Raw genomic sequence first — 25,364 nt, 5'->3', positions numbered from 1 at the left:
GAATAAGGAGAGAGAGTATCAGTGATTTTGGGAGAGATTTCTTTCTTCCAAATCGTTAGATATGTCAATTAAAATTCTCTTTTCTCCTCTTTAGGCTATTATATAGCCAAACAAAATTCTTTTCTTTCTTTGGATTTCTGGTGTGATCTTATTGGATTGTACACCAAGGCAACCTACACTGATCCTACTCATTTAGCTAACTAACTTAATTGTATATAAGGACAACTTAGAATGATAATAGTTATAAACCCATAATGATAGAAAATATTACGTGTAGGTCTTTCTAATTTACAATATCTCACAATGGACCTCATGAAATGAGATTAAATTACTGTTACCACCCTAGTCCATTGAACAATTAGTATAGAGTATCGTGACCACTGATTGGACAGCAAAACAATGCGATAAAATATTTATAAAATATATTTGTTATATATAATAATTTTATAATTCTTTGTAAACACTTTACAATTAAAACACCGAGCTCGGAATTTCGTCCAATCAAGTTCACGATTTTCTCTCAAGATATTCTCCATGTGCAGGAAGTAGATTCCTTATTGAGCGTCAGTTTCATTCACAGGCAAATACAGTGGACCCAGTGTAGTGATGTGTAGTCAGTTAGATGTAGGTATCAACCATATGTATACTAAAATACTCAGTATAGATCCGCAATGATAAGTACTCTTAGATGTGGGGACCAGACAACTATCAGGAGAACATAATATACCATGTAGGGTTCTCGAATGATCGAATCCAGAACACAACAAATGCGTACCCAAATGAATGAACTAACAGCAGGCAAACCTTAACAACATCATTAAAAAAAGAGTGTTGAAAGCTCAACAAAAGAGGGGAGAAAGATTTCATAGCCTTAGGTTTAGTCTGACGAACTCGGCTGGAAAATATTGCAGATTGCCATCCACAAGTGAAACCAAGGAGGAGAAAGGGGGGACAATAAAATTCTAAAAAATCCCTTGCATGTAGGATATATATATTTGGCAATTAGGAAAATTCTCTCTATCATATACTTCCTTGTCAGAAAAGGATAATGGACAAGGAAATACATAGTAAATTGTAGGGCAAGAGATCATTGTCTAGTCATGTAGTGTCTACACCAACGCAATAAGAGCGCATGCAGGAACATTTGATTGAATGGGATTTTTTAGTTCATTGGGGGCGAAGCGGTAATTTCACGTGGTCCTGTGTCTAGCCGCTCCTTAAGTTGTATTAAAAAAAGTGTTTCTATGTGTATGTGTGTTTTTATGTTAAACAAAAGTAAACTTAAAAACAGAATAAAAATGTATCTACATCTTTCATTGACACTGTTAATTTACTAATCCTAACCATATTAGCTACCCACCTGACCATAGAAACTATATACTTATCTCACTCTCTGCCATCATATAGCTTCAGAAACCTAGTGGGAAATACTAAAAATGAATGGAAAGAAATGAACTATTATGAATACAAAGGGAATACAAAGGTTGGTATTTGTTGTATTTGTGTCTAGAATTTTACCCATGGTCAATTCACATCATTCCCCACATATCCATCGATTATAATTACCCATCACCTTTCCAGATACACTTATAGAGGTGGCATTCATACACTCCCATAAAAAATGAACATGTTTCTCGTTATCGCTAGGAGTTGCTCCGAACCTCCAACTTAGGACGCAAGTTTGATTCGACTGAAAGAGAATGGGAAGAAAAATGCCTCACCGCCTGATCAATCTCAATACATCTCCAACTAGGTGTAAAGAACCAGTTACAAGGACCTGGTGCAAAATCCCAGAGATTTGTTAAAAGATCAAACAGTTAAAACAACCTCCATATATGAGTACAGTTATTTCCTTCTATACCAGAGCCTGAAATACCTGAAAACGAACAGATCGATTCTGTTGAACACTATCTCTTAGCCATCTAATAGCTGATGGGAGTGAAGGAAACACTGCACTGCTCTCATAACTTGTGGCTTCCTTTTCTTTATTATCTTTAAATTCTTCCTGTATAGAACTTGTGGATCGGTTATCTGTACCTAACAAGAAAATAAAACCATCAAAACATTCAGACAAGCTTTACAAGGTGCTTATGCGACAATTTAGAAGAAAAAAAAGGTGATGTTCTTAATATATATTACCATGCATAAGAAGAAAAAGAGTAATGCTGCATTAGGCAGATTGCCTTTAAAAAATATGCACTAACTTGTAAAAGTTCTACCTTTGTCACCATGGATAAGACTATTCCACAGCTTTTGTAGTGTCAGCTGCCATGATAAATCAGCTTGAGGATCAGTTGATGGTAAAGCATAGGTGCCAACTTTGTTATATAATGACATATTGGGCACAAAAAGGGCCTTCTGGAAGTGGACTGCTGAAATATCAAATTATTCACATTAAATCCTAGAGACATCAAATATAAGTAGGAAAATGCCACCTGATAAATTTCTTTTTAACTCCAAATCACTTCGGGCTTTGGGCAGAATCTTGACTACAGAGTCGGATTTGGATATCTAAATGCGGCTCATAGCATAATTGCAGGAGGTACTGACCTCATACATAAGCCAATTGATCTGGTACTCCAATCATTTACATTATATCCATAGTACATATAGAAGAAGCTTATTCTATGTCTCCTTCACAGAACTTACCATGATCAGAACAGGCCTTTATAAGGCGAGGAAGAAGTAGTTGGGGGTCCCGCACTGACATGCAATTGAACAACAGTATCTGCAGAAATTCTTCCAAAACTTCAGTACATCATCACCCATTAGATTACCAAGGCATTAGAAAAGCAAAATGCCAAAATTTTTTAAGAATTGGCTTTTAATAAAAAAAAAGGTGGTAGAACAACTGACATTCGATGGTGCACGCACATCTGTTGCCATGGCTGTCGGTTTATTGTATGGGGGATAATATGTTACCGGTTGTGACACTGCCAGCCGATTACTAGTGTCTTAAATCAATTTTTGTGAACCTACAGGAAGATCTCAAGTAATAGTGGATCCAACATTGAAATTAAACTCCAAGTGTCTTCAACCTACCAGATCCCTCTTACAGAGCGAAAACCTAAGTAAGCATCTATGTTTTTGAATCCTATTTCACGATATCTACAATTCTCTGTCATTGGAACCCTAACCAAGAAACAAGGAGAGATATAGAGAGAACCTACTATGGAACCCCACTCTATCCTTTTGAAAATACCGTAAGAAACAGAGACTACAACAAGAGCATTTCAAGACCAGAAATGGTTATTACATCTACCATTGTAAATCCATGAAAACTAGCAAAATCCCATATTAGAGGTATAGACAGCTTGAACCTATCAAGCATCACTAAATTGAAACACAAACCTGAAGGGGAGGGGGGAAGGTCATGATCATCTACTTGCCACCCTCGTTCATGAATCCAGAACTCTGCAACAGAAGCACATAGACAAATGAGACAGAATCTTTTCTTTCCTTTCATGGGAGCTCAGGAATAGCAGCCTTGGAATCTCAAATCTTGGGTCATAGGATCAAATCCCATCAGTCAAGGCAATTCAATTCTCTCACATGGGACTCTGACCGGCTATGAGTTTCACAATCACGCAGTTTGTTTCTACTTTATGTTCTTTCTATGAAACAGCTGTGATAATGTCTCCAAACAATTTTGATTGCTCTAAATGCGAATGTTGTGTGAACCAGAGTAAAACAACCATACTTATTTTCACAACTTTTCTCCTCAATAGGGGGAATCTCAAATGTTGTATTGGATACACTCACCACATCCACACAATCACAAAGCACAAACCACAAAAAAGCAAACACAAGACAATATACGTGGTTCATCAGTGTGGCTACGTCCACGGTGCAAATGACCACTTTGGATACAATCAAAATCCGGCTGCAGTACAATGCACAGTGCAACTTTAACGGCACCTACCATAGGGAGCACAGACCCCCAGGTTATGTGCCACCCACCATAAAAGAGCTAGAACCCCTTATTTATGTAGCTACAACTACAAGGGAGCACCTACCCCAACTTTATGTGGCACCCACCACAAAGGAGCTACAACCCCTCTACCAAGCATCCACTTCGTAGCTACAAAGATTCAAACCAAATGGCATATGAAAATGCCCAATTTAATCCACAATACTGACTACGGAATTTTATCAAACATATTGCCTACAGTCCAAATCACAAATACACATGTAAATATGAACAAGGAGATTACCTCCAATCAATGATGTATCTATCTCCTTCTCTTTCTCCACTCACAAGCTTCACTTCAACACCTTTGGAGCTTCAATCACCATTCTTGAGCAAGTAGAACTCTCTTGTGTCTTCTCTTAGGGTTTGTTGGCAAGCTCTTCTCGTCTCCTCCTCTCAACCCTTGATGCACTCTTGATGAACTTGAAGAATCCTCCTCCCAATGGATGGCTAATAAGTGGCTTCAAAGAACTCTTCTAGGGTTTTCTCTAAGAGTCTCTCCTCTCTTTCTTCTCTTGAGTGGGTATATTCTCTCCTTACTCAAGCCACTCCACACCACTCTATTTTGCTCATGAAGCCATAGGTCATATATATGACCCACAATGAGATTGGCACTTAAAAATCCCAAAACAATTTTCAGTCTACAAGCCAGTTAATCTTAGGCTACATTCGGCCAACATCAACTGGACACCATCTGGTCAACTGGATTCAGACCGATTCTCGACAACTGGCACTAAAATCATCATACTTCTTTCACCCGAACTCCAATTGACTTGATTCTTTTGCCATATTAAAGCTGACTTGAAGGGATACATAGGTGTCTTCTGGTGACACCAATCTTGCTTCTTCATCTAGAGCTCTCACAACAGGGTTTATGTCTTGAGATGACTACAACCATTTGGTTAAACTTCTCCAGAATCTGCAGTCATCTACCAATCTCCTTCATCCGCAACCACTCTGGCACACACAGGTACATTAGCTTTCCTTACATCCACCTCTTCCATTCTATGGGTCGTTGACTCTGGTAAATCTACCCATATGACTGGTAATTGAACATTATTTTCTTCATTGTCCGAATTTCCTAACTCTTCACCTGTCATTCTTGCTAATGGGTCCTCTACCAATGTGACTGGTCATGGCACGGTCTCCCCTACTCCATCCATGATCTTGTATTTTGTGCTTCATGTATCCCAATAACCATTAAGATTGTTATCTATTAGTCAACTAACTAAATCTCTTAATGGCTGTGTCTCCTTCTTATTGGGTTTTTCAGGACCTTCGGACAAAGAGGACAATAGGTGGAAGGCTTGAACAGGTTGGACTCTACCATCTGAATTGCACTGGTCCCTCTACTACTGCTGCTACCATTATGGGTGCTCTCTCCTCTTCAATGGCATTTTCGATTAGAACACCTATCTTTATCCAAACTTCAGCATATTATACATAGCTACAAATCAGAGTCTCGCCATGAATGTGAAGCCTATGAACTCAGGAAGCATCATCACTCATCCTTTCCTGCTCATAGTGTGTCTAGAAATCAATCGTTATTTTTTGTAATTCATTATGATATTTGGAGTCCTTGTCGTGACATAAATAGTTTAGGTTTTTCTTATTTTGTCACTTTTGTAGACGATCATTCCCGTTTAACTTTGGTGTATTTGCTGAAAGATTGTTTAGAGTTTTTGTCTGTTTTTAAGGATTTTTACAATGAAATAAAGACCCAATTTGATGTTTCCATTAAAGTTTTTCGTTCCGATAATGCACTTGAATACACTCAACGGGAAATTACTGCCTTTTGTTCTACTCATGGTATGATTCATCAAACGAGTTGTTTGTACACTCCTCACCAAAATGGGGTAGCTGAATGGAAAAGCAAACACTTATTGGTGGAATTTTTTCAATAATTGTGTGGACTGTTTTGGGTCATTCTTTGGTTCAATGTTGGTCTGGTTTTTTGGAGGTCTTGGGTCATTCTTTGGTTCCATGTTGGCCTGGTTTTTTGGCTAAGGGATATGTACCTTCAAAGAGACATATCCAAGGGACATGTATCTTCAAAGAGACATATCCATTTGTAAAGGTGCATTCATAGCACTTGGATTAGAATCTTTTAATCTAATCCATTGATCCAAGAGACACATCTACACCATGGGGTATCTCCAAGAGACACCTATACTATGGGGTATCTTCAAGAGACACTTACATATGAGTGCTTGGATTAGAATCTTTTAATCCTGTCTACTCATGTCAATGGACACACTCATTCCATGAGGTGTCTTGAAGGGGTACATCCACCACTATAAAGAAAGGTGAAATGGACAGTCCAAAGGATTCAATTTTTGTGGTACAATTTCAGTCAGTCAGGCATTAACATTTTCTCAATTCTTTGATAGTTTAAAGTGATTATTGTCTCTGCAAATCAGTAATCAGTCCAGCCTGTTTTATCTTGGGAGGCAGATTTGCTGCAACCCAGTGCAGTAATAGGGTGCAAATACTGTCTTAAGGACAGAGCGTTCTCATTCGACTCAGGTTATCTCTCCGTCCTCTCCTTCTTTTTTATCCTAGTTATCTAACACTTATTGAATATTGCTAGGTCTCTCATGATACATATGCATGTCCCCAAACATTTTTGGTGTGATGCTATTCTCACGGTATGTTATTTGATAAATTAAATGCCCTCTTCTATCCTAGGTAATTGTATTTGCAAAATTTCCCTTGTATTCATTATCACCTAAGGTTTTTGGCTGTGTTTGCTTTGCTCATATTATGTTATAAAAAATGACATGATTAATCATTGGTAATTAGTCAGTGCCGATGTTACATTCTTTGAGCATACTCCATATTTTTCTCCATATGTGTCTAGCTCTCCCTTGATGCCGATATACTTATACACTTATGCCAGTTCTTGTGTCCTTTAATGATGTTCCAGTTGCTTCATCTCCTGTACCACTACAAGTGTACAAACAACGTAAGAAACAATGTCATCTATTACTGCTTCATAGTCTACCACCCAATCTGCTCCTCCAGCTGAAGCACTTACTGACTTACTAGTGGCTCTTTGCAAAGGTACTCGTTCTTGCACTCAGAAATCCATGACTATTTATCCAATTGAAAATTTTGTTTCTATATCTCACCTTTCATCTCCTTTACATAACCTTACCTTGTCAATATCCACTAACTCTATTCCTAAGAATCATCATAAGGCTTTATCTCATCTTGGGTGGAAAGTGGCTATGGAAACAAAAATGAATGCCTTAATTTCTCGATAGACATGGACCCTGGTGGATTTACCTCCAGGAAAGGATCTTGTGCAATGTCACTGGGTGTATACAATTAAATACAATCCAGATGGTTCAATTGAACAACCTAAGGCCTGCTTGGGTGCGAAGGTTTATACTCAGACATTTGGTGTGGATTATTTTGAGACCTTTTCATCGATTGCTCGTCTTAACTCTGTTCATGTTCTTATATCATTAGTTATCAATCTTGATTGGCCTCTCTATCAATTGGACATCAAGAAAGCATTTTTATATGGTGACTTACATGAAGAAGTGTATATAAAGCAACCTCCAGGGTATGTTTCTTAGGGGGAGAATTCACACAGAGTATGTAAGCTACACAAAGCTATTTATAATTTGAAACAGTTACCTAGAGCCTGGTTTGACAAATTTAGCTCGATTGTTGCTAAGTATAGTTTTTCACAATGTTATTTTGATCATTTGGTCTTTTTACGCCACTAGGGTTCTAAGGTGGTTGTGTTGGTTGTTTATGTCAATGACATTATTGTATTTGGTATTGCATAGGTAAAATCTTTCCCACATCAGCATTTTCAGATAAAAGACTTAGGTTACCTTAGCTATTTCAGCATCAGAACAGGATTAGTCTATCACAACAGAAATATGTGTTAGATCTTTTGTCTGAGTGTGATATGCTTACATCTAAACTAGTTGATACTCCTATGGATCCACAGCAGAAATTTGGAATAGGTGATGGTGAAGATTTTGATGATGCGCACCAATACAGGAGATTAATTGGAAAACTTATATATCCAATTGTTACTAGACCTGACATTTCCTTTGTTGTGGGTGTTATTAGTCAATTTATGCAATTGCCGAAGAAGGTTCACTGGGAGGCAACTTGTCATATCTTAAGGTACCTAAATGGGCTCTAGGAAAGGGGCTCATTTATCGTCCTCATCAGAATATTGATCTGGGATCCCGACTAGGCTGGTGCTGATGGGGACAGGCGGTCTACCACAGGCTATTGCACTTTTATTGTTGGCAATATAGTCATGTGGAGAAGCAAGAAGTAAACAATTGTGGCTAGATCTAGTGCTAAGGCTGAGTATAGGGCTATAGCCCATATTGCAACAAAGTTGGTGTGGTTGAAGTCGTTACTTCAAGAGTTGGGTTTTGTTGTTACTCAAATTATGAACATGTTTTGTAACACAAGCTACTATATACATTGCCAACAACCTAGTGTTACATGAAAGGACCAAACATGTTACAGTTGATTGTCACTTCATGTAGAACGCTGTTATGAGCAAGTTAATTATTACCCCTTTGTTTCTTCTGCTGATCAGCTTAGTGATATGTTTAACAAGCCTCTGTTTGGTCTTGCTTTTCGGAAAGGGTGTTCCGAGCTTGGAATGGGTAACCTATATGCTCCAGCTTGAAGGGGAGTTTTAAGGCTTGTATCGTGGGGGTATTTTTGTCTATACCCTGCAGTACAATATTGGTGGTGATTATCCATTATAGGGGGAGTGTCCCTATCGGGGCTAATCTCTAGTTTCCTAGTTACACTAAATCTTTCATTTGCTAAGATAGAATTAGACTAGGATTTCTGTTTCTTACTCCCGCAAAGACTGAGATTGTATTTGATTTGTTTTAGTTATTAAAAATAAACGTGGAGGGAGGCCGCTTAGGATTATCGGTTCTGCTTTTCTTTGGTAGACTCCATTTCTATCTTCTCTCCATCTTCTTCTCCATTGCTCTCCATCTCTTGTTTGTATTGGTTATCTAGTTTTGGTAATGTTTCTTCTTCTGTGGCATTGGGGAAGGAAGTGGCCACCGCTGCAACTTCTCCTCCTTTTTCTTCATGTTCTTCCATCTTTTTGTATTTTATTCATTTTTTTCACTCTTTTCACCCTTTTTTCCTTTTTGCCAGAGGTTTTGGGAATTGGGTGTCTTGACAACATGGTGACATGTTGCCTTGGGCCTTGAAACACAGCTTGTTGCCAAGGTGACGCTTTGACAACTATGTTGAAGACACCAAGATGAGAAGGGGAAGGCCACTTGGTCAATAAGAAATGGCTCTAGGTGGTGAGGAAAGACCTGATTGTAGCTTAGCGACGACTTGCAACTTAATAGAAGATATAGGCTATAGTGGGGGAGAGGAGGAGCATGATTTGCATGAAAAACCCCAGATAGTTTGGATTGGGGAATGGGCATTGGTTGATTGCAGTTGTAAATTCCTTTTCCCTTTTCAAATCTCAGTATTCTGATTCACTAACCATGGCAAGAGGACCAAAAGATTTAATATTGACAAAGTTGAAAGCAAAGTGCTCTTACTGGTGTGGAGTTTTCCCTGATGGCTGCATTTTGGGGCTTTTCCTCCAAGGAATTCTGCTGTTGGACATTGTCCTTGATGGCAAGACAAAACCACCTTGCACACACTTCCATGCTTTCTGGGCTGTGGGCTCCATCCAAATAGAATTTCAGATCCCCTGATCTTACACATGGATCAGTGATGATTTGTGCTCGCCCTTGCAAACTAGCTGTTGTAAGACCTCTTATAAACTGTTCTGGTAGAGAGCTCTATTTCCGTGCAGCATGGAAAGTAAATACATAATCTTCAAATTTCCAAAATATTGATAAGAAAAGTAAAAGACCTCAAACTATAGAACTTACAGGCTGGTCTAGATACATGCCTTCTAGATGACCAGTCTTCTGAAGCCAGGTACGACATAAAGCAATGGCAAGACCTGCATTTATGGATTGATGCTCACCAACAAGTCCAAGTTCTAGACCGTTTAGCAAGCTGATGTCCAAGGGCGTTACTATTTGAAGTGGTACCTGTCACCAGCAAGACATCAACAACTTGGTAGTAAAAGCCACAACCTTTGATCATTACAAACTAAACAGCTTCTCTTTGAAATTCCGTGGTTATGAACGGCCAATTAGCATGATATAGATGCCACGTCTCCCTCAACATATAACAAGGGGCATAATTCCTTCAAGTCCGGAAAGAGACCAGGTTCTGTCAGTTTAAACTAGGCAATCTGTCCACCTGAATGGATTAAATGTACTGAATAAAGGGCTGGAAAACTCAGTGAGCCAACTTATGATTTAGATTGCAGTAAGGAAGGTTTAAGAGAAGGGTACCACTTCGGCCAAGTTCTTCTGATTTATTCATGATTTTATATCACAAAATAAAGGAATGACAAACATATATGATATATTATATCTTTCAAATTAAAGAATGATTACTGATCTTTGTTTAAGATAAAATGAACTCATGCCCAGGTTGAATCCCCAAGTTTACTTGTTAAAGCCAAGTTTCAGGTTTAGGGCTTGGGAGAATTTAGAGTATGACTATTAAGATCTCAAACTTTCGCTAAATGTGCATCAAAACCAGAAACGAGTCAGAACTTACATCCAACTCAGAAGCCACCTTCTTTAGTACAGCCATTGCTTCATCAGGTTGTGGCACAGTAAAGGCAGGAAATCCATGCTGTATCAGGAAGTGGTTAAAAAGAAAGAATCATGGAGAATGCTTACAGTAAGAGCATTTCCAATTGAAATACATTCTTTTAGTAAACAAAGGTTCGGAGCAGACCTTGAAGATACCAGCCTTCTCCCCAGCAATATCTCCAAGGGTATGCCCTGCTCAAAGCACACAACAATGAATGAAACTTTCGTACTTGTTAGATTCCATTGTTCTCAAAGCATCATGGTATACGGACCAATTTTTCACATTCTCAATATCAACCAACAACAACACAACCATAACCTTATCCCAGCTAAATGGAGTTGGCTACATGGATCTGATAGAGCCTATGACAATAATAGAAATAAAAGAAGTGAAGTAAAAAGAAAATAAGTAAAGGAAGAAGTCAAAGCAACATCCCAGGAACATCCCCCAACACGGGGTCGGCTACACGGGTCTTTATCCTCCAAACAACTCTATCTGCGGTCACACTAGGATCGAGCCCTACCACATGCATATCCTTTCTCACCACTTCTCCAATAGTCATTTTAGGTCTGCCCCTACCTCTTTTAGCTCCGTCAAACTGAATCTGGTCACTCTTCTTTACTGGTGCATCCATAGGTCTCCGTTGGACATGACCATACCACCTCAAGCGGCTCTCATGGAGCTTGTCCTGGATTGGTACAACTCTTATTCGATTCTAATACAATCATTCCTTACTCTAACAACCCTTACGGCTAAACATTAGACGAAATGAAGAATAAAGATCTTAACCATTTTATCTGTAAACTAATAATTTGACTTTCAATGTCAAGTTAAGCAACCCAAGACTTGACATCTGAATATTCCATCAGAAAAAAACAAATCGTATTCTAGAGTTCACAGAATTATATAAGTCATGATTCATAAATAAGCCTTATCTTCAAAGATAATGACGGTGGGTTCATAACATATTTCATTGCAATAAAGAAGATTTATCACTAATCAAATATAACAACTACAACTCAGCCTTATTTCCACTAAATGGGGTCGGCTAACTAATGAAATATAACACAAAACCTTAAAATGATATATTATGTATATCATATCATTTGTATAGTTCTAATTGCTCCTTAAATATCATACAAATCATATTTTCCCGTCACTCGTAAGTCGTAACAAACTAAATATTAGTAGGAATGTTCCAAGAATGTTTAGGATAAAATAACTAACCAAGAATTTCCATGTGATCATACCCAAGCGAAGATATCCCACACACAATTGGTGCTTGTACCTGAAAAGGGAAGCACAAAAACACAAATCTTGTCAGAAAGATCCCATAATAACTACTACTGCAACAGGGAGACAAGTTGATCTATTCTAGTCTAGTAGGTATTTTCTTTTAACATTAACTTAAGGCAAAAAATCACCAAAACTTTGGTTTTCATATGACATAAATCGTTTTATGTTTTAACATTAACTTAAGGCAAAGAATCACCAAAACTTTGTTTTTCATATGACATTGGTCGTTTTATGTTTTATCTTAAACAAAAATAATACATACCACATTTGTCGCATCAAATTTTCCTCCTAACCCAACCTCCAAAATAGCAACATCTACCTGTGTACAACTAATAACATCAGGGGAAAGGTAAAATGTATGTTACCATTTAATATACACATTCATGATCTACAGATCCAGAGGATTTACAAGAAATAAGTAATAATAAAGAAAAAGGAAAGGAAATAAAGAAATGATAAAAGATGGCAAACCTGTTCAGCTAAAAAAATTTTGAACGCTAGCAAAGCCAAGAATCGAAAATACGTAGGCATAGGGACATCATCATTAGTCTTCTCCTGCACAAACAAGAGAAGAAATGACCAGACTTAAGAAATAAAATTCATTTTTCCACAGAACTTGTTTGCTTGTCTTTGACATGGACAAATAATTTAGGTAAAATATCCCCATATTCAAATTTAAAGGAAAAATAAAAAGCTAAATTCGATACAAATTCATCCAAACAACGAAGGCGTGGCTTTCAAAAATTGTATCTTTTCTACAAAGCAGGACGGACATGTGAAAGATTAAAGTAGGAACACTAAATTACAAATGTACTCTTTTTCATACATACTAAATGATCTTGAATATAGACAAGTGTAACTTTTACATAGATTGTGTAGTCTTCCATGATACACCAAAGGTGCAATTTAGTCCGAAATTGTATTGCTCAAAATTTCAGTTTTGACCTTACAGCTATTGATAATCGCCAAAAGAACATACACCAAGGAAACCCCTTACAGCATACCTCTCTTCATTTCTTAAAAGCTTTACTAAGCTCGTGGCTGCAGCAAGGCAGAGGCAATCAAAGCTTGGAATAAGGTCTAGCAGGCTCCAGTTCTGCAGAAGCAGCGATGCTGAGAAACGGGAAAGAAAACATACAACTTGAACTTAATAGAAACAGTGATGCCCATTGTGATGGAAATCTTCTAGATTCTGTAGTGGGACAGTTGCCTGAGCAAACCTTGCACAAGTTCGAGCTGGCTCCAAGAATACATTCACCATTAAGTTGATCAGAGAGGGAGGGCAACCCTGGTTTATGATCCTAAGAAACAATAAGGACTGCACAGTAAGAATATAGTTTTACTGCTTGAAGCCAGAGGAAAAAGCTGCTTTTCCAACCCACCCAAACTTGTAGCTCCCTTCCAGTCAAAAGCTCCACAAGTTTTGAATGTGCAACAACAAACAGCTTTCCACCGCTGACCACTAAATTGCATGGATTTGGAATAGGATTTTGATGAATGAATAGATTAGGAGCCTCAACATCAATAGTTATGCAACCTCGACCATTTCAGGATTAGAGAGCTTTTTAGCCACAAGAAGAGGTATGTATATGTTTTCAAGAAGCGAGATTCCCTATACAATAGCTCTTTCTTATCAAGACAATGTCTAAAATCATCAGAATCAAGATTATGGAAGACAACAGAAGCTGTCCCGCTACCCAAACTTATTCCATGATTGTTTATAGACCTAAATAGCAGAGAGAGAGTATGATCCGAATTTGACCTTTCCACTGAGGTTAGAAATAGGAATGAGGGTTTTTGAGATAAACAGAAAAAATAGGGAGAGAAATGGAAGCCATTGAAAATCAGCTGAGAGTTTCACCAAAAAAAGAAAAAGTTCAGCTTAGTGGGGGGGGTGGGGGGGGAGGGGAAGAAAGAGACAAACATAGGCTCTATCTCTGTTTTCTTAACTCTTCATTCTTTCTCTGGTTTTGGAGGAGAAGCTTCAACTAAACATTGAAGGTTGAGATTGTGAGAAGGAGAGATGTTGACCTTGGAGTGTTACCAAGACTTCAATCAGGCTAGAGAAAAGGCATCGCATGTGCATGTGATGCAGAAAAATCACATAAATGGGCTTATTTTAGTAGAAATAAGCCTTGGGTTGGGTTTTAATGGTTTTATACATGTTAGGTCTTTGGTCCAATGAGTTTTCCTTGTAACATGCCACTTTAATAGGTCTAAAACATGGGTAGAAGAAAGGACTACAAGATTAGTTACGTAGGATTAGTCTATAGTCTTTTTTATGTTAAAAGTAGCTAAGTCAAGTCCTGAGTCATTAGGAGATTGACTCTAAATTATAAAAGTCTATGTTCTGTTTTAGGGTCCTAGTTTGAGTAGGAATGTCAAATACTAGTCTGTTTTGACTATTCTAAGTCGTAGCTTGAATTACAAATCAGTTGAGGAGTGTTAGACAGTCGGTTTATAAAATCTATACATAAATGTAGTGCCTATGGCCTCAGACACTAATTTGTGAAATATATTTGATGCAGAGCAGCAGCCACTTTATAGGTACTCCAAAAAGTACCATTGCAGGAACCAGCCCAGGGCCAAATAAGGGCCTGTGGTTCCTATTTTGACCTCTTTTTTGTATTTCACACTTGAACCAAGGGTCTGGTCCAACCGATGGGTTGTTATCAGTCTTATCTAGTGAGTTAATATCTAATCTAGTAGTTTGTTATTATTTCATTTTTTCTTTTTTCTTTTCTTTTCTTTTTTTTTTTAACCCGAACTTATCTGGGACCCGGGGCAGCCCCTATCTTTTATTCAAATCCAATAAAAAATCAGAGAATACAAGAGGGGGACATACCGCCTTACCTCAGCCCAATGCTTACCGCACTCTCAGCCCTCAGAAGGGGAAATCCCACTCCCTTTACAAAAGAAACTGCACATTAAAACCTAAAGCAAGGCATTCCTGCCTTGTCCTCTCGAATGATGCTTGCAGAGTTCCCACCTGGCAACCTGCCCTGAAGGTACATGACCGAGGAGCCCAAATCAGTCATGATTAGCCATCCAATCCGCTGCTTTGTTGCTTTCGCGAAACGCAAAGGCCACTTGAGCGTGTGTCGTGGTGATCAGCTCCAAAGCTTCATTAAACCAGTACCAACCCTTCCAAAGAATGCACTTCTTTTGAGTTACCATTCTAACTGTGTTGGCTGAATCCGAGTTAACCACCACCTCTATCAAATGGAGATCCTGGCACAGCCGCAACCCATCTCTCAAGGCTTTGAGCTCTGCTAAAGAGTTAGTGCAGTCACCGTAAAAATTAGCAAACGCTGCCAGCACCTCTCCATTCCTGTCCCTGATCACTCCCCCTCCTCCTCCCCGGCCGGGGTTTCCTTTGCAAGCACCATCCACATTCAGCTTAACCGACCGTATGGGGGGGGCACCAGTAGATGGGACGTGGGCATTTCAGCTTACACTAGAGGGGCCAAAATGCCGAACCATTGCAATATTAAATCGTTCCTAACTGACCCCTGCCTCCCAATTTTGGTAGGCAAGCTCACCTCCTTGACTCAGCTTCTAACACGCTCAATAATCGTTCTTGCAGCACGCCGCCTCTCCCCGTGTCTCCTATTGTTCCTCTCCTTCCATAGCTCCCAACATATCAAAGCAGGCATAATCCCTATCATAAAATCACTGAGGCTTCCACATCCTGTTGCCTCATGCCACAACCCCACCCGACTCCTAACATCCTGAGAGGGGAGGAAAGGGATGTCCAGAAGCCTAGAAAAGAAGAGCCAGACCTTTACCGCCACTACACCCGCACCAAGGACATGATCTGTCGTTTCCCTCCTTGGCAGGCCGCAACAATTGCACCTGGATGCTAGGGGGATACCCAGTGCCATGAGGGAGTCATCCGTGGGGATCCTACCTGTGAGGAGTTGCCAAGAGAGAACGCCATTTTAGTGGGCCGCACTTGATTCCATATCCATTTGGCGAAGGGAACCCTAGGAAAACCCTGCCGGATCTCCTGCCAAACCGACCTAGTAGAGAAGCACCCGTCACTGGCCGGGGACCAAACCATTACATCCTCCCTGTCTGAGAGCACAAAATTCCCCCGGACAACGCTGTTTCGAACAATGTCAAAATCAATGCTGCCAATAATGTCCTCCCTCCAGTTCCCTTCCTCGTCCAGCGCATCCTTCACACACAGCTCCAAGTCAACCAGCATGGCGTTATCAACGAAATCAATCAAGGGTCCTACTCCCACCCAGTTATCAAGCCAAAAGAGAACCTTTCCCTCCCCTAGCAGCCACCTGGATCTATCCAACATGAACCCCTTGAGCACCAACACATTACGCCAAGTTTTGGAACCAGTTCTTTGTAGTCCTACAAGCGCCGGATGCAAGCCTTTAAAATATTTGGCCCTGAAGAACCTGCCCCATAGTGACTGTTCTGTCACAGCTTTCCACAGGCCTTTAAGCCTGAGGGAGAGGCCCACCCCCTCCAGCAGCCGAATTCCAAGCCCCCCTTCCTCCTGGGGCCTGCACACCTTTTGCCAATTCACCCAGTGTCTGTGATTGCCCCATTCAGAGCTGCCCCAAAGAAAGCTGGCTAAGATCCCATAGATCTTCCCAATGACCGCCTTAGGGGGATCAAGGGTGGAGAGGACATGAATAGGCATTGAAGCAAGCACATGCCTAAGCAACGTAACTCTCCCCCCTGCCGACAAAAGCCTCCCTTTCCAGCCTGCCACTCTGCTCCTGATTTTTTCCACTAGCCCATCAAAGAAACAAATTTTAAGCCTACCTGAATAGAGGGGCGCCCCCAAGTACGTGATGGGAAGAGTCCTCCTAGGGAATCCAGTAACCATGCCCACCATCCTAGCTGCTGCCGCCGTGGCTCTGTCCCCCACCACAAAGCAACTCTTCTACCAGTTAACAAGCTGCCCTGAGAAGCCTTCATATCTTCCAATGAACCCCATTATGTGCCTGAGAGACCTCTTCAACCCGCGGGGGAAGATAATGGTGTCGTCCGCAAACAGACTGTGAGACACCCTAGGACACCCTCTCGGGAGCCTGTAGAAGGCTGCATGTCCGTCCATAAAAAGCCCTTTCAAACCCCTACTCAACACCTCTTCTGCCAGGATAAACAGAGCTGGGGAGAGGGGGTCTCCCTGCTGTACCCCCCTGGAAGACTTAAAGAACCCAAATTGCCTTCCTCCCATCACAATAGAGAACCAGCAAATCTCCACAGTTTTCCTTATAAGCGCTATCCAATCATTCCCAAAGCCAAAGCGGGTGAGGACCAACCACAAGAATTCCCACTCAAGGCGATCGTAAGCCTTAGCCATATCCAACTTGAGAATCACATTGCCACCCCTCGTCTTCCGATTTAGATCTTGAGCCACCTTCTGAACCATGGCTATATTATCATGAATGCTTCTGCTTTGCACAAAAGCCCCCTGTTCTTCTGCCACCAATGAGGGAAGAAGCCCTGCCAACCTAGTTGTCATAATTTTTGCTAGGATCTTGTAGGCGAAGTTATAGAGGCTAATTGGCCGGAAATCCGCTATTGACTCAGGGTTGCCTTTCTTTGGAATCAAAACTAGATTGCCCGAAGTAAAGCTTCTAGGGAGAGCACCCCCCTAAAGAAATCCTTCACTGCTTCCCAGACATCGCCTCCTACTACCTCCCAACAGGCTGTGAAAAAACCCCCTGAGAAACCATCCGGCCCTGGCGCACTGTCCCCTGACAAAGCAAAAACCGCAGCTCTCACCTCCTCCTCCGTGGGTATCTGCATCAGAGAGGTATTATCAGCATCGGTCACCACCCTGGGAATCAGCTCCAACAAGCCCTCATCCACCACGCATCCCTGTGTCTCATAGATCCCTGAGAAGTGCCGTACGGCCTCCGACTGGATCTCCTCTATGTCCGTGGTCCACTCTCCATCACTGTCTCTGATCTTGCTGATGCCAGCCGCCCTCCTCCTAACATTCACCATGGCGTGAAAGAACTTCGTGTTCCGGTCCCCCTCCTTGAGCCAAGTGACCCTTGACTTCTGCCTCCAAAAAATCTCCTCTTGCAATAGAACTCCCTGTAAATCCTTATTAGCCTCCTCCAGCACCCTCCTGGCCTCATCATTATTGCACTGCTTCGAGACTAATTCAGCCCTACACACAGCATCTTCAGCCTCTTTAACCTTCTGATGTATGTTTCCAAACACTTCCTTATTCCACCCACGAAGAGCATGCCTCAGGTTTTTAAGCTTGACGAACAACACCGAGAGTGGTGAACCAAAAACCAACTTACCCCACTGGCCTTTCACAAACTCCATAAAATCCGGGTGGAGGAGCCACATCTGCTGAAATTTAAACTGCGACCAGCCTTGGTCAAGTGCAGCAGCACATGACATCCAGATCGGTGCATGGTCTGAGCACGTTCTGCTGAGATGATTGACTTCACACCTGGGGAAGGCACCAACCCAATCCGAGTTGACCAAGAAGCGATCTAACCTGGCCATCACCCTCCTCGACCCAACTTGGTTATTCGACCAAGTAAACATGCTACCAGAGAAGCCCGCATCCAAGAGGCCCGCTCCACTGACAAAACTTCTGAACTCCTCGAGTGACAAGGAACAAGCCGGACTCCCTCCTGCCTTCTCAAATGGGGAAACAAGCGCATTAAAATCACCACCAACCGCCCATGGGCCCGAAACTGTTGTAGAGAACCTTTCCAGTCTGTTCCACATCTCTCGCCTTTCACCTGCCGAACAAAGGCCATGAACAAAGGTGAGCACGAAGCCTCCACCCCTCATGTCCACACACTTCAGCGAGACAAACAGCCGATGCTCTTCTTGAATTGTCACCTGCAATGTGGACTTCAAGAAAATCCACAGCCTGTCCTGGACAAGTACAGAGTCCATGCCAATCCTTCGCATTATCAGACCTGCCTTATCTACATGTGCCTTTGGTTCTGCAATCGCAACAATTTCCAATTTATGTTGACTTACCAGGGCCTTTAGCCTTCTAGAGGTTGGCTTGTTTCCAACCCCCCTCGCATTCCAAAATAAGCAGTTCATTAAGACACGAGTGGGGGAACCTCTATCGATCTCATGGATCTCGTGACCTGCTGGCCAGTTCCTTCCCTCGCTGGTCTTCCCCTCTTAGCCTTCTTGATCTTCTTCCTTTTGTAAACTTGCACTGCACTGAGTAAAGCAGCACACGACGACGCTTGCCTTCTTCGCTTTCCTGCTCGGCTGCCTGCAAGCACCAAACCCCCGCTGCCCTCCCTCCACCTGTCCAGCATTCTGCCCATTCTGCCTTCTAAGGTAGCGTGAAAAACTTTGAAGCTTTCCAACAGTTCACTTCTGCCCAACGAGGGACTCGTGAGAGTAGGCACCTGCGAATCATCCCTGGTGCATCTCAACCAGTCCTTATTAACGAAGTAAGAGCACTGACGCCCCTCCCTCACCTGCGCACAAGCTTCGACACCCTCAAGAACCCCTTCGAGAGCCTTCGCACGCAACTCCCTCCTGACCTGCGTTGGTTTCACCAGCACCAGCGCTCTGTCGTTCCCCAGCTCAGCTCTGTCTGGCTCAGATGTGTCACTTGGACAAACAGCGGGAGAGCCACCCCATCTAAAGCCTGATCCGCGACGACATCAATCTCGCCTGGACTAATAGAAACCAGTCCTTTCGACACTGCCCCTTCCCCAGTATCATGAGCAGGAACCAAAGCCTGTTCAGCGCCACCACCTTGCTCATAGCCGGCAGTCACCGGTTCGCATGGCCTTACTGCAGCAGACCCCACAAGTCTCCAACGTCCACCTTTGCTCCTCACGGCCCTACTTGAAGAAACACTGCCCTGCCCACCGCCTGCATGCGACGAGCCCTCCCCTGTAGGAATAAACACTCCATCCCTGTCCCTTCCTGCCTCCTGAACCCCTATCGCCTCAGAAGCCTCCCTGGGCCTCGCCAAACCCTCCGCCGCAGACTCGCTTGTAGGCTTCTTGCGCATTCCGGCCCTGCACAACTCTGCGGAATGCCCAATTTTCGAGCAGCAGCCACAGTACGACGGTCGTCTCTCATAAACAACCTTCTGGTGAAAACCCAAACTCCCACAGCCAATCCAAACTTTTGTCGGCAGCGTCGCCCTCAGATCCACCTGGACGCAAAATCTCGCCTCCATAGTTCGAGTACAATTTGCAGTGGCACTATCTACCTTCAGCAGTCTCCCTATCGCTCCCGCAATCGATGCAAGAAAATTCCCCTGGAAAAGGTTCACAGGCAACCCAGGCAGGGCCACCCAGATAGGCGCAAACGGGGACTCCCATCCAGCAACAAACTCCGTCGACCATTTCAAGAAGCGCAGAAGAAAACCCCTGACAAACGTTTGCTGCTTCAACCAAACCTTAACAAAATCAACCTGAGAGGCAAAACGAAGAAGAACATGCCGCCACCTTAGTGGGATTCTAAGGACCCGTTCATGAGATTTCAACAAGTTCTCAGTGAGAAGCTGAGTATCTCTTCTATCTTACTTCTTCATCCATATGTAATCAAGTAAGTTTCCAGTTTAGTTCTCCAGTTTCCAACATATCTTTCTATATACCATTGAAGATGTGTCTATCGAGCTCCTAGCCTCCTAGTCCTAGTGTATCTTGATTAGAGTACTCCTAGTTCTAATCGAGATATCTAGCTCCTAGGTGTCTCACAATATTGTTATAATTGTTAGTCCTAGTCCTAGTTGGTTAGTCCTACTCCTAGTTCTATTTTGATTGCTGGTATTTTCTATTTCTTGTAATTCCTAGTAGGATTAGGAGTGATTCGTAGTTAGATTAGGAGTCTTAAGTTGTACTCTGATTTTACATATAAATAAAGGGTTGTGAGAGGAAAAGGACAGTTCGATCTCTTCTGTCTCCAGTCCCCTTCTCTCTTCTCCTCTCTCTCGGTTTTGGTTTTCTCTTTGCTTATACTGTTACATATACAATAATTGATTAATTGTTATTTACTGAAGTTATAGATCTGAGATCACAAATCTGCCTTGAGATTTGGTAATCGCAGGTCAATCTGAACATTCAAAATATCTTTGTTTTTGCTGTATGCCATTCTAGCATGGTTACATGATCTTAGTTCCTATGTGATACTGCGTATCATATTGAGAAAGTCAGAAAACTTGCCCCAGGGAAAAAATTTAGTCTTGGCATGAACTAAGTCTATAGTAACCATGACATTCATGTTGTTTATAATATGTTCATTGTGAGAACATTTGTTATTAATATGAATTAACGCGTCCGGTAATTTGGCTTAAATTAAATTACAGCATTTGGTACCCCTGATGACCTTTTGGTGTTTGTAAACTTAGTTGGACTCCGATCATCTGCTACTTGCTTTTTGACAGCTTTTGTTCTAGAAGGACAAAGGAGAAAAATGTGCCAACTTCTTCAACTTTTAGACATAGATACGGTAAACCATCTCAGTTATAAATAATAACTGCAAAAATTCTATCCAGACAGGCTGTTCTATGCCCATTTTTGGTCAGCCAATGAGGATAATACATATCTCCTGAAAGAATTACTAAATCTGGATCTCTGTTTTCTTGTTCCTCATCTCTGTCAATCCCACAACCTTTTTGTAAAATATCAACAGAAATTGGTTAAAAGTTCCGAATTATATAACTGCATGAACCTGAAATGGTATCAGACCATTTAGAATTTAAAGTTTTAGTTGCGTTGGCAGATCAAGGATGGGCAAGAGATCAAGGATGGGCAAGATGATATACCTTCAATCTATCCCAACACCACCAGAAATATGCCAAAAATTTCCCTTCAGATATGTCAGTTCTGCAATAGCCAAATCAAAATTTTAAAAAAACCCACAAGGCAACCAAACTATTAGATGCAAAAAGAAAATGGACTTTAGGAGTTTCATAAAGTTAAGATATAAGGCTCTGCTGGATAGATGAATTGAGATAGTTTTTTTTTTCTATCCTGAATCATAAGTCTTACATAATGGTGATTCAAAAAGAAAATTAACCACCCAAACTAAGGTAAATCTGGAAGCACTCAGCTTGTTGTAGTTAATACTTTAATAGTAGGAGTTATTGAGCAGTCTGTAATTGTGTGGATGTGGACTGTGTAATCTCGTCATCATTTCTTTCTGATTTCAGCACTTTTGCTAGGAGGGAGTGTTGGCTGCTTTTAAGGTGCAGACTTTTCTGTTTGTCCATTGGGTTGCTTCATTTTTCACCCTTCTTTGTTTTTCGGCTCCTTTGAAGCTTCCCCCCCCCCCCCCTCTTTCCGTCCCAATTGCCTAACACATATGCATAATCCCCTCATTTTGTTCTTTTTAATATAATCCTTTTGCCTACAAAAATCAAAAAAAAAAAAAAAGATCCAGAGGTACATGCGACGTTTACGGCCCTTGCTTACCTATGGTGAAAGTGAGCAAGGAGAAAATAATGGAAAGATAAGAATTGAGAAGAAAGAAACGGGGATAGCTTATCTGAGGAGGCTGTCTTCACTACACAAAAGGTAGTTGATGGGTTAAAATATCATACCCTCTATTCATGTAGACGACTATTAATAAACTTACATTGCAGTAACAACTCCTTATCCCACGTCCAGATAACTCCTAAAACTTCCCACTACACATACCCATTTAAAAGAAAAATATAACTAAATAGTAACGACAATAATACCTATTCCCGCTACTACATATCACATGCATGTACTTATCATCCAGTCATGCTGAGTGGATGACACAGTTCTAACTTAATCAGTGTAGTAAAGTTCCTTCGTGAGTCAGCTTATAAAACTTTTGCATCTTTTTTTTTGGGTGGAGGGGGTATGTAAAACTTCTGGAATCTTAGGCTTACAGTCCTAGAGAAACAGGTGCTTTCCCTCTTCGAGGAGGAGCTTAGACTGAAAAGAAGTGCTATTCAAGGTGAAATCCTTATTGAGTTGAGGCTCTTCAGCTGACGCAATCTCATGGGCCTCTTTCGGTCATGTACTGACATTACCATTATCCAACAGACAGTTTTGCAAATGCATTGCGTGACGTTTAACATATTCTAGTTTACTTTCATGATAACCTGAAAGACTAAGATACATTCAGTTCTGCTGCTTGATTTTGATAGAACCAAGATCCAAAATTTCAATAAAATTTGAAGACATCAAGATTTGTTCTTTATATCTGAGCATTTTCAAAGTTTTAGACATTCAAAATTCATATGAGATGGAAAAAAGGTCAAATAGATATTAAAATTTGGACTTCATCTTGAATTTGACTAGGAACAGATTGATAACAAACCTGAGACTTAATCCAATTGAACTGAAAAGCAATGCCAATGGTGAATCAGCAGAAGTAAAACAAGAAAAATTTACAAAACATGTGATGGGACTGAATTGATACCCACAGTTGGACACAATATTTAAATCTCACTTTCATCCTCAATTCAGTCCTGGTCAACATTGAAATGAAACCACTTGAAAATTTCTTTGAGACCAAAAATACTGGAAATTTATGAGGCTTTCTGTGTTTGGTCTTACATTAATGCAATTCCTAACCTTTTCTTAAAAAGAAGAAGCTTTTTAAGAAAAATACTAAAGTTTGGTTTGTACTACAGTTTCAGCAATAGTACATCAAAGTATCATAAACAACAAAGGCGAGCTTCAAACATGTAGTAAAACAGCAATAACCTAGCAGTTCACTAAAATGCTGACACAAATTTTGAAACTCACCCATCTAACCGAAATCTTTCTCGGACATCAATGAGGTGAGGAGATGTGAAAAGACCAGTGTGGAATCCACAGTTCCGCAGTATAGACTCCGTAAAAGTGCATGTAGATCCCTTTTTGAAGCATTGAGGAAAATGTCAATGCATTTATTATACATCCAGAAAGCAGATGCTAACAAGGACCTGACTTGGAGAAGCTACCAATTCAAAAGTGACATACTGAGTAGAGTCCTCCCTTCTACCGGAAATAACCAAAACACAAGAAAAGAAAGAACAGTTAGTAGTACCTTTCCTTTGGTTCCAGCAACATGGATAACCTTTATCTGGGAAATCAGACCATCCAACTCCAGCATCTACATGCAAATATCTGAAGGTAACTAACTTCTCACCTAGAATGTAAAACAAATCCATCCGTGCAATTGCAAGAAAATCACCTTCAGATAATCAAACATGAGATCAAATCGGTCACCCTTGTTGCTCTTATCAGCACGACTCCTTTTAGTGATCAAAGATGACAGAGCAATCAATGCCTCTTCATAAGCAGACACAGAATGTTGAGACTCAGGCGATCCATTATCATCTATATGTACACCACCATTCAAGGTAAGATTGGAAAATACACCAAGTGGAGACCACTTTGCTAAATTGAGCATGGAATTTAGTGAAAACCATAAATCCCTTGCAAACTTAGGATCCCCATTATTATCAAAAGCTAAGCAAACACATACACGACTCCTTTCTTCCTACAATGGATACAAAACCTGAAAACGCATTATGTATAGGATCTAGAGCAAACCATAAACCAAAGCATTTATCCTACAAAGGAAAAGGAGAAATCTGACAAAAATATTCAAGGTCTATAACAAGAAGAAAGGAATTAATCCTTGAATCAATTTCCTGATTGGATGGATATCTATGGCTTTCCATTAGCCAATTATGACTAGACCTACCACAAAAATGGATTCTGAAAAAAAATTGCCAGAGTATATAATTTTATGACTTTAAACTTTATTACCCATAGCAGAAAAGTAAGGAAGATATTGAATTTGAAGAGAGAAAGAAAAGTACCTCCTGACATGTCCATTGAGCTCTGCAAAAACAATCCAACTGGGTAAAATATTAGATGAACTGAGACTCTGAGACAATGAAATAAATGGTTTTACGATTCGTATTAAGAAACGAAAATCAAAAGGGCGAAAATCAAGAAATGGAGAAAGAAACTTACGTTTTTGGATTAATGGAGGATGGTGATTGTCTGAATGAGATAGAGAGTAAAGACGGATGGAGTGGTGAGGATTGCTGTGTCACCACTAACCAAGAGAAGGAGGAGCAAGAGCCTTAAAAAGCTATCCAGCTGTGTTCGGTTGGACCGAGCGGAATCATGGTCGGACCATCACGATCAATGACCCAAAAAGGTTCAATGGTTCTGGTTAAAGGTGTTGAGTACAAGAGGGTTGAACGGTTGAGGGACGGGGAGGAGTTAGTTAAAAAACATTTTGTTTGGAGTCCGGATTTGCTGTGGCACATCTCACATGATCATCATGTAGCAAGCCAATAGGAATCCGCCACCTAAGTGACTAAAGTTTCCTTCACCCAATCATAGTTCATGCATCAATGTGATAAGTGATCACATAATTGCTTTTCTTTCATTGATAGAGGTCCAAAATGCCTTGGCACTGCTTCAAGAGTCTATCC

The 25,364-nt window shown here is 40.9% G+C and overlaps 1 protein-coding gene across 3 annotated transcripts in view; it reads right to left on the bottom strand.

Moving 5' to 3' along the window:
- LOC122646450 (folylpolyglutamate synthase) overlaps nt 1–24,759 on the bottom strand; it is a 40,198-nt gene extending 15,439 nt beyond the window's left edge. Inside the window, exons 1-16 of one of the 3 annotated variants that reach the window (XM_043840009.1) lie at nt 24,738–24,759; nt 24,104–24,249; nt 23,957–24,022; nt 23,674–23,783; nt 21,714–21,774; nt 12,428–12,511; nt 12,219–12,275; nt 11,888–11,948; nt 10,805–10,851; nt 10,622–10,699; nt 9,877–10,041; nt 9,538–9,783; nt 2,650–2,728; nt 2,220–2,372; nt 1,877–2,037; nt 1,692–1,777 (exon numbers count right to left, since the gene is read on the bottom strand). In XM_043840009.1, coding sequence (XP_043695944.1) covers nt 1,718–1,777; nt 1,877–2,037; nt 2,220–2,372; nt 2,650–2,728; nt 9,538–9,783; nt 9,877–10,041; nt 10,622–10,699; nt 10,805–10,851; nt 11,888–11,948; nt 12,219–12,275; nt 12,428–12,511; nt 21,714–21,774; nt 23,674–23,783; nt 23,957–24,022; nt 24,104–24,249; nt 24,738–24,753 — 1,590 coding nt within the window. In that variant the 5' untranslated portion in view covers nt 24,754–24,759 and the 3' untranslated portion in view covers nt 1,692–1,717. Of the gene's footprint in view, nt 1–1,691; nt 1,778–1,876; nt 2,038–2,204; nt 2,373–2,649; nt 2,729–9,537; nt 9,784–9,876; nt 10,042–10,621; nt 10,700–10,804; nt 10,852–11,887; nt 11,949–12,218; nt 12,276–12,427; nt 12,512–21,713; nt 21,775–23,673; nt 23,784–23,956; nt 24,023–24,103; nt 24,250–24,489; nt 24,496–24,737 lie in introns of those variants that run through there. The other 2 variants (XM_043840007.1, XM_043840008.1) reach the window with 2 other exon arrangements.
- Between the last annotated feature and the right edge of the window lie 605 nt (nt 24,760–25,364).

This window comes from Telopea speciosissima, chromosome 11 (assembly GCF_018873765.1).
Source record: "Telopea speciosissima isolate NSW1024214 ecotype Mountain lineage chromosome 11, Tspe_v1, whole genome shotgun sequence".
NCBI classification, from domain to species: Eukaryota; Viridiplantae; Streptophyta; class Magnoliopsida; order Proteales; family Proteaceae; genus Telopea; species Telopea speciosissima.
This window is presented reverse-complemented; position numbering and strand designations above follow the sequence as displayed.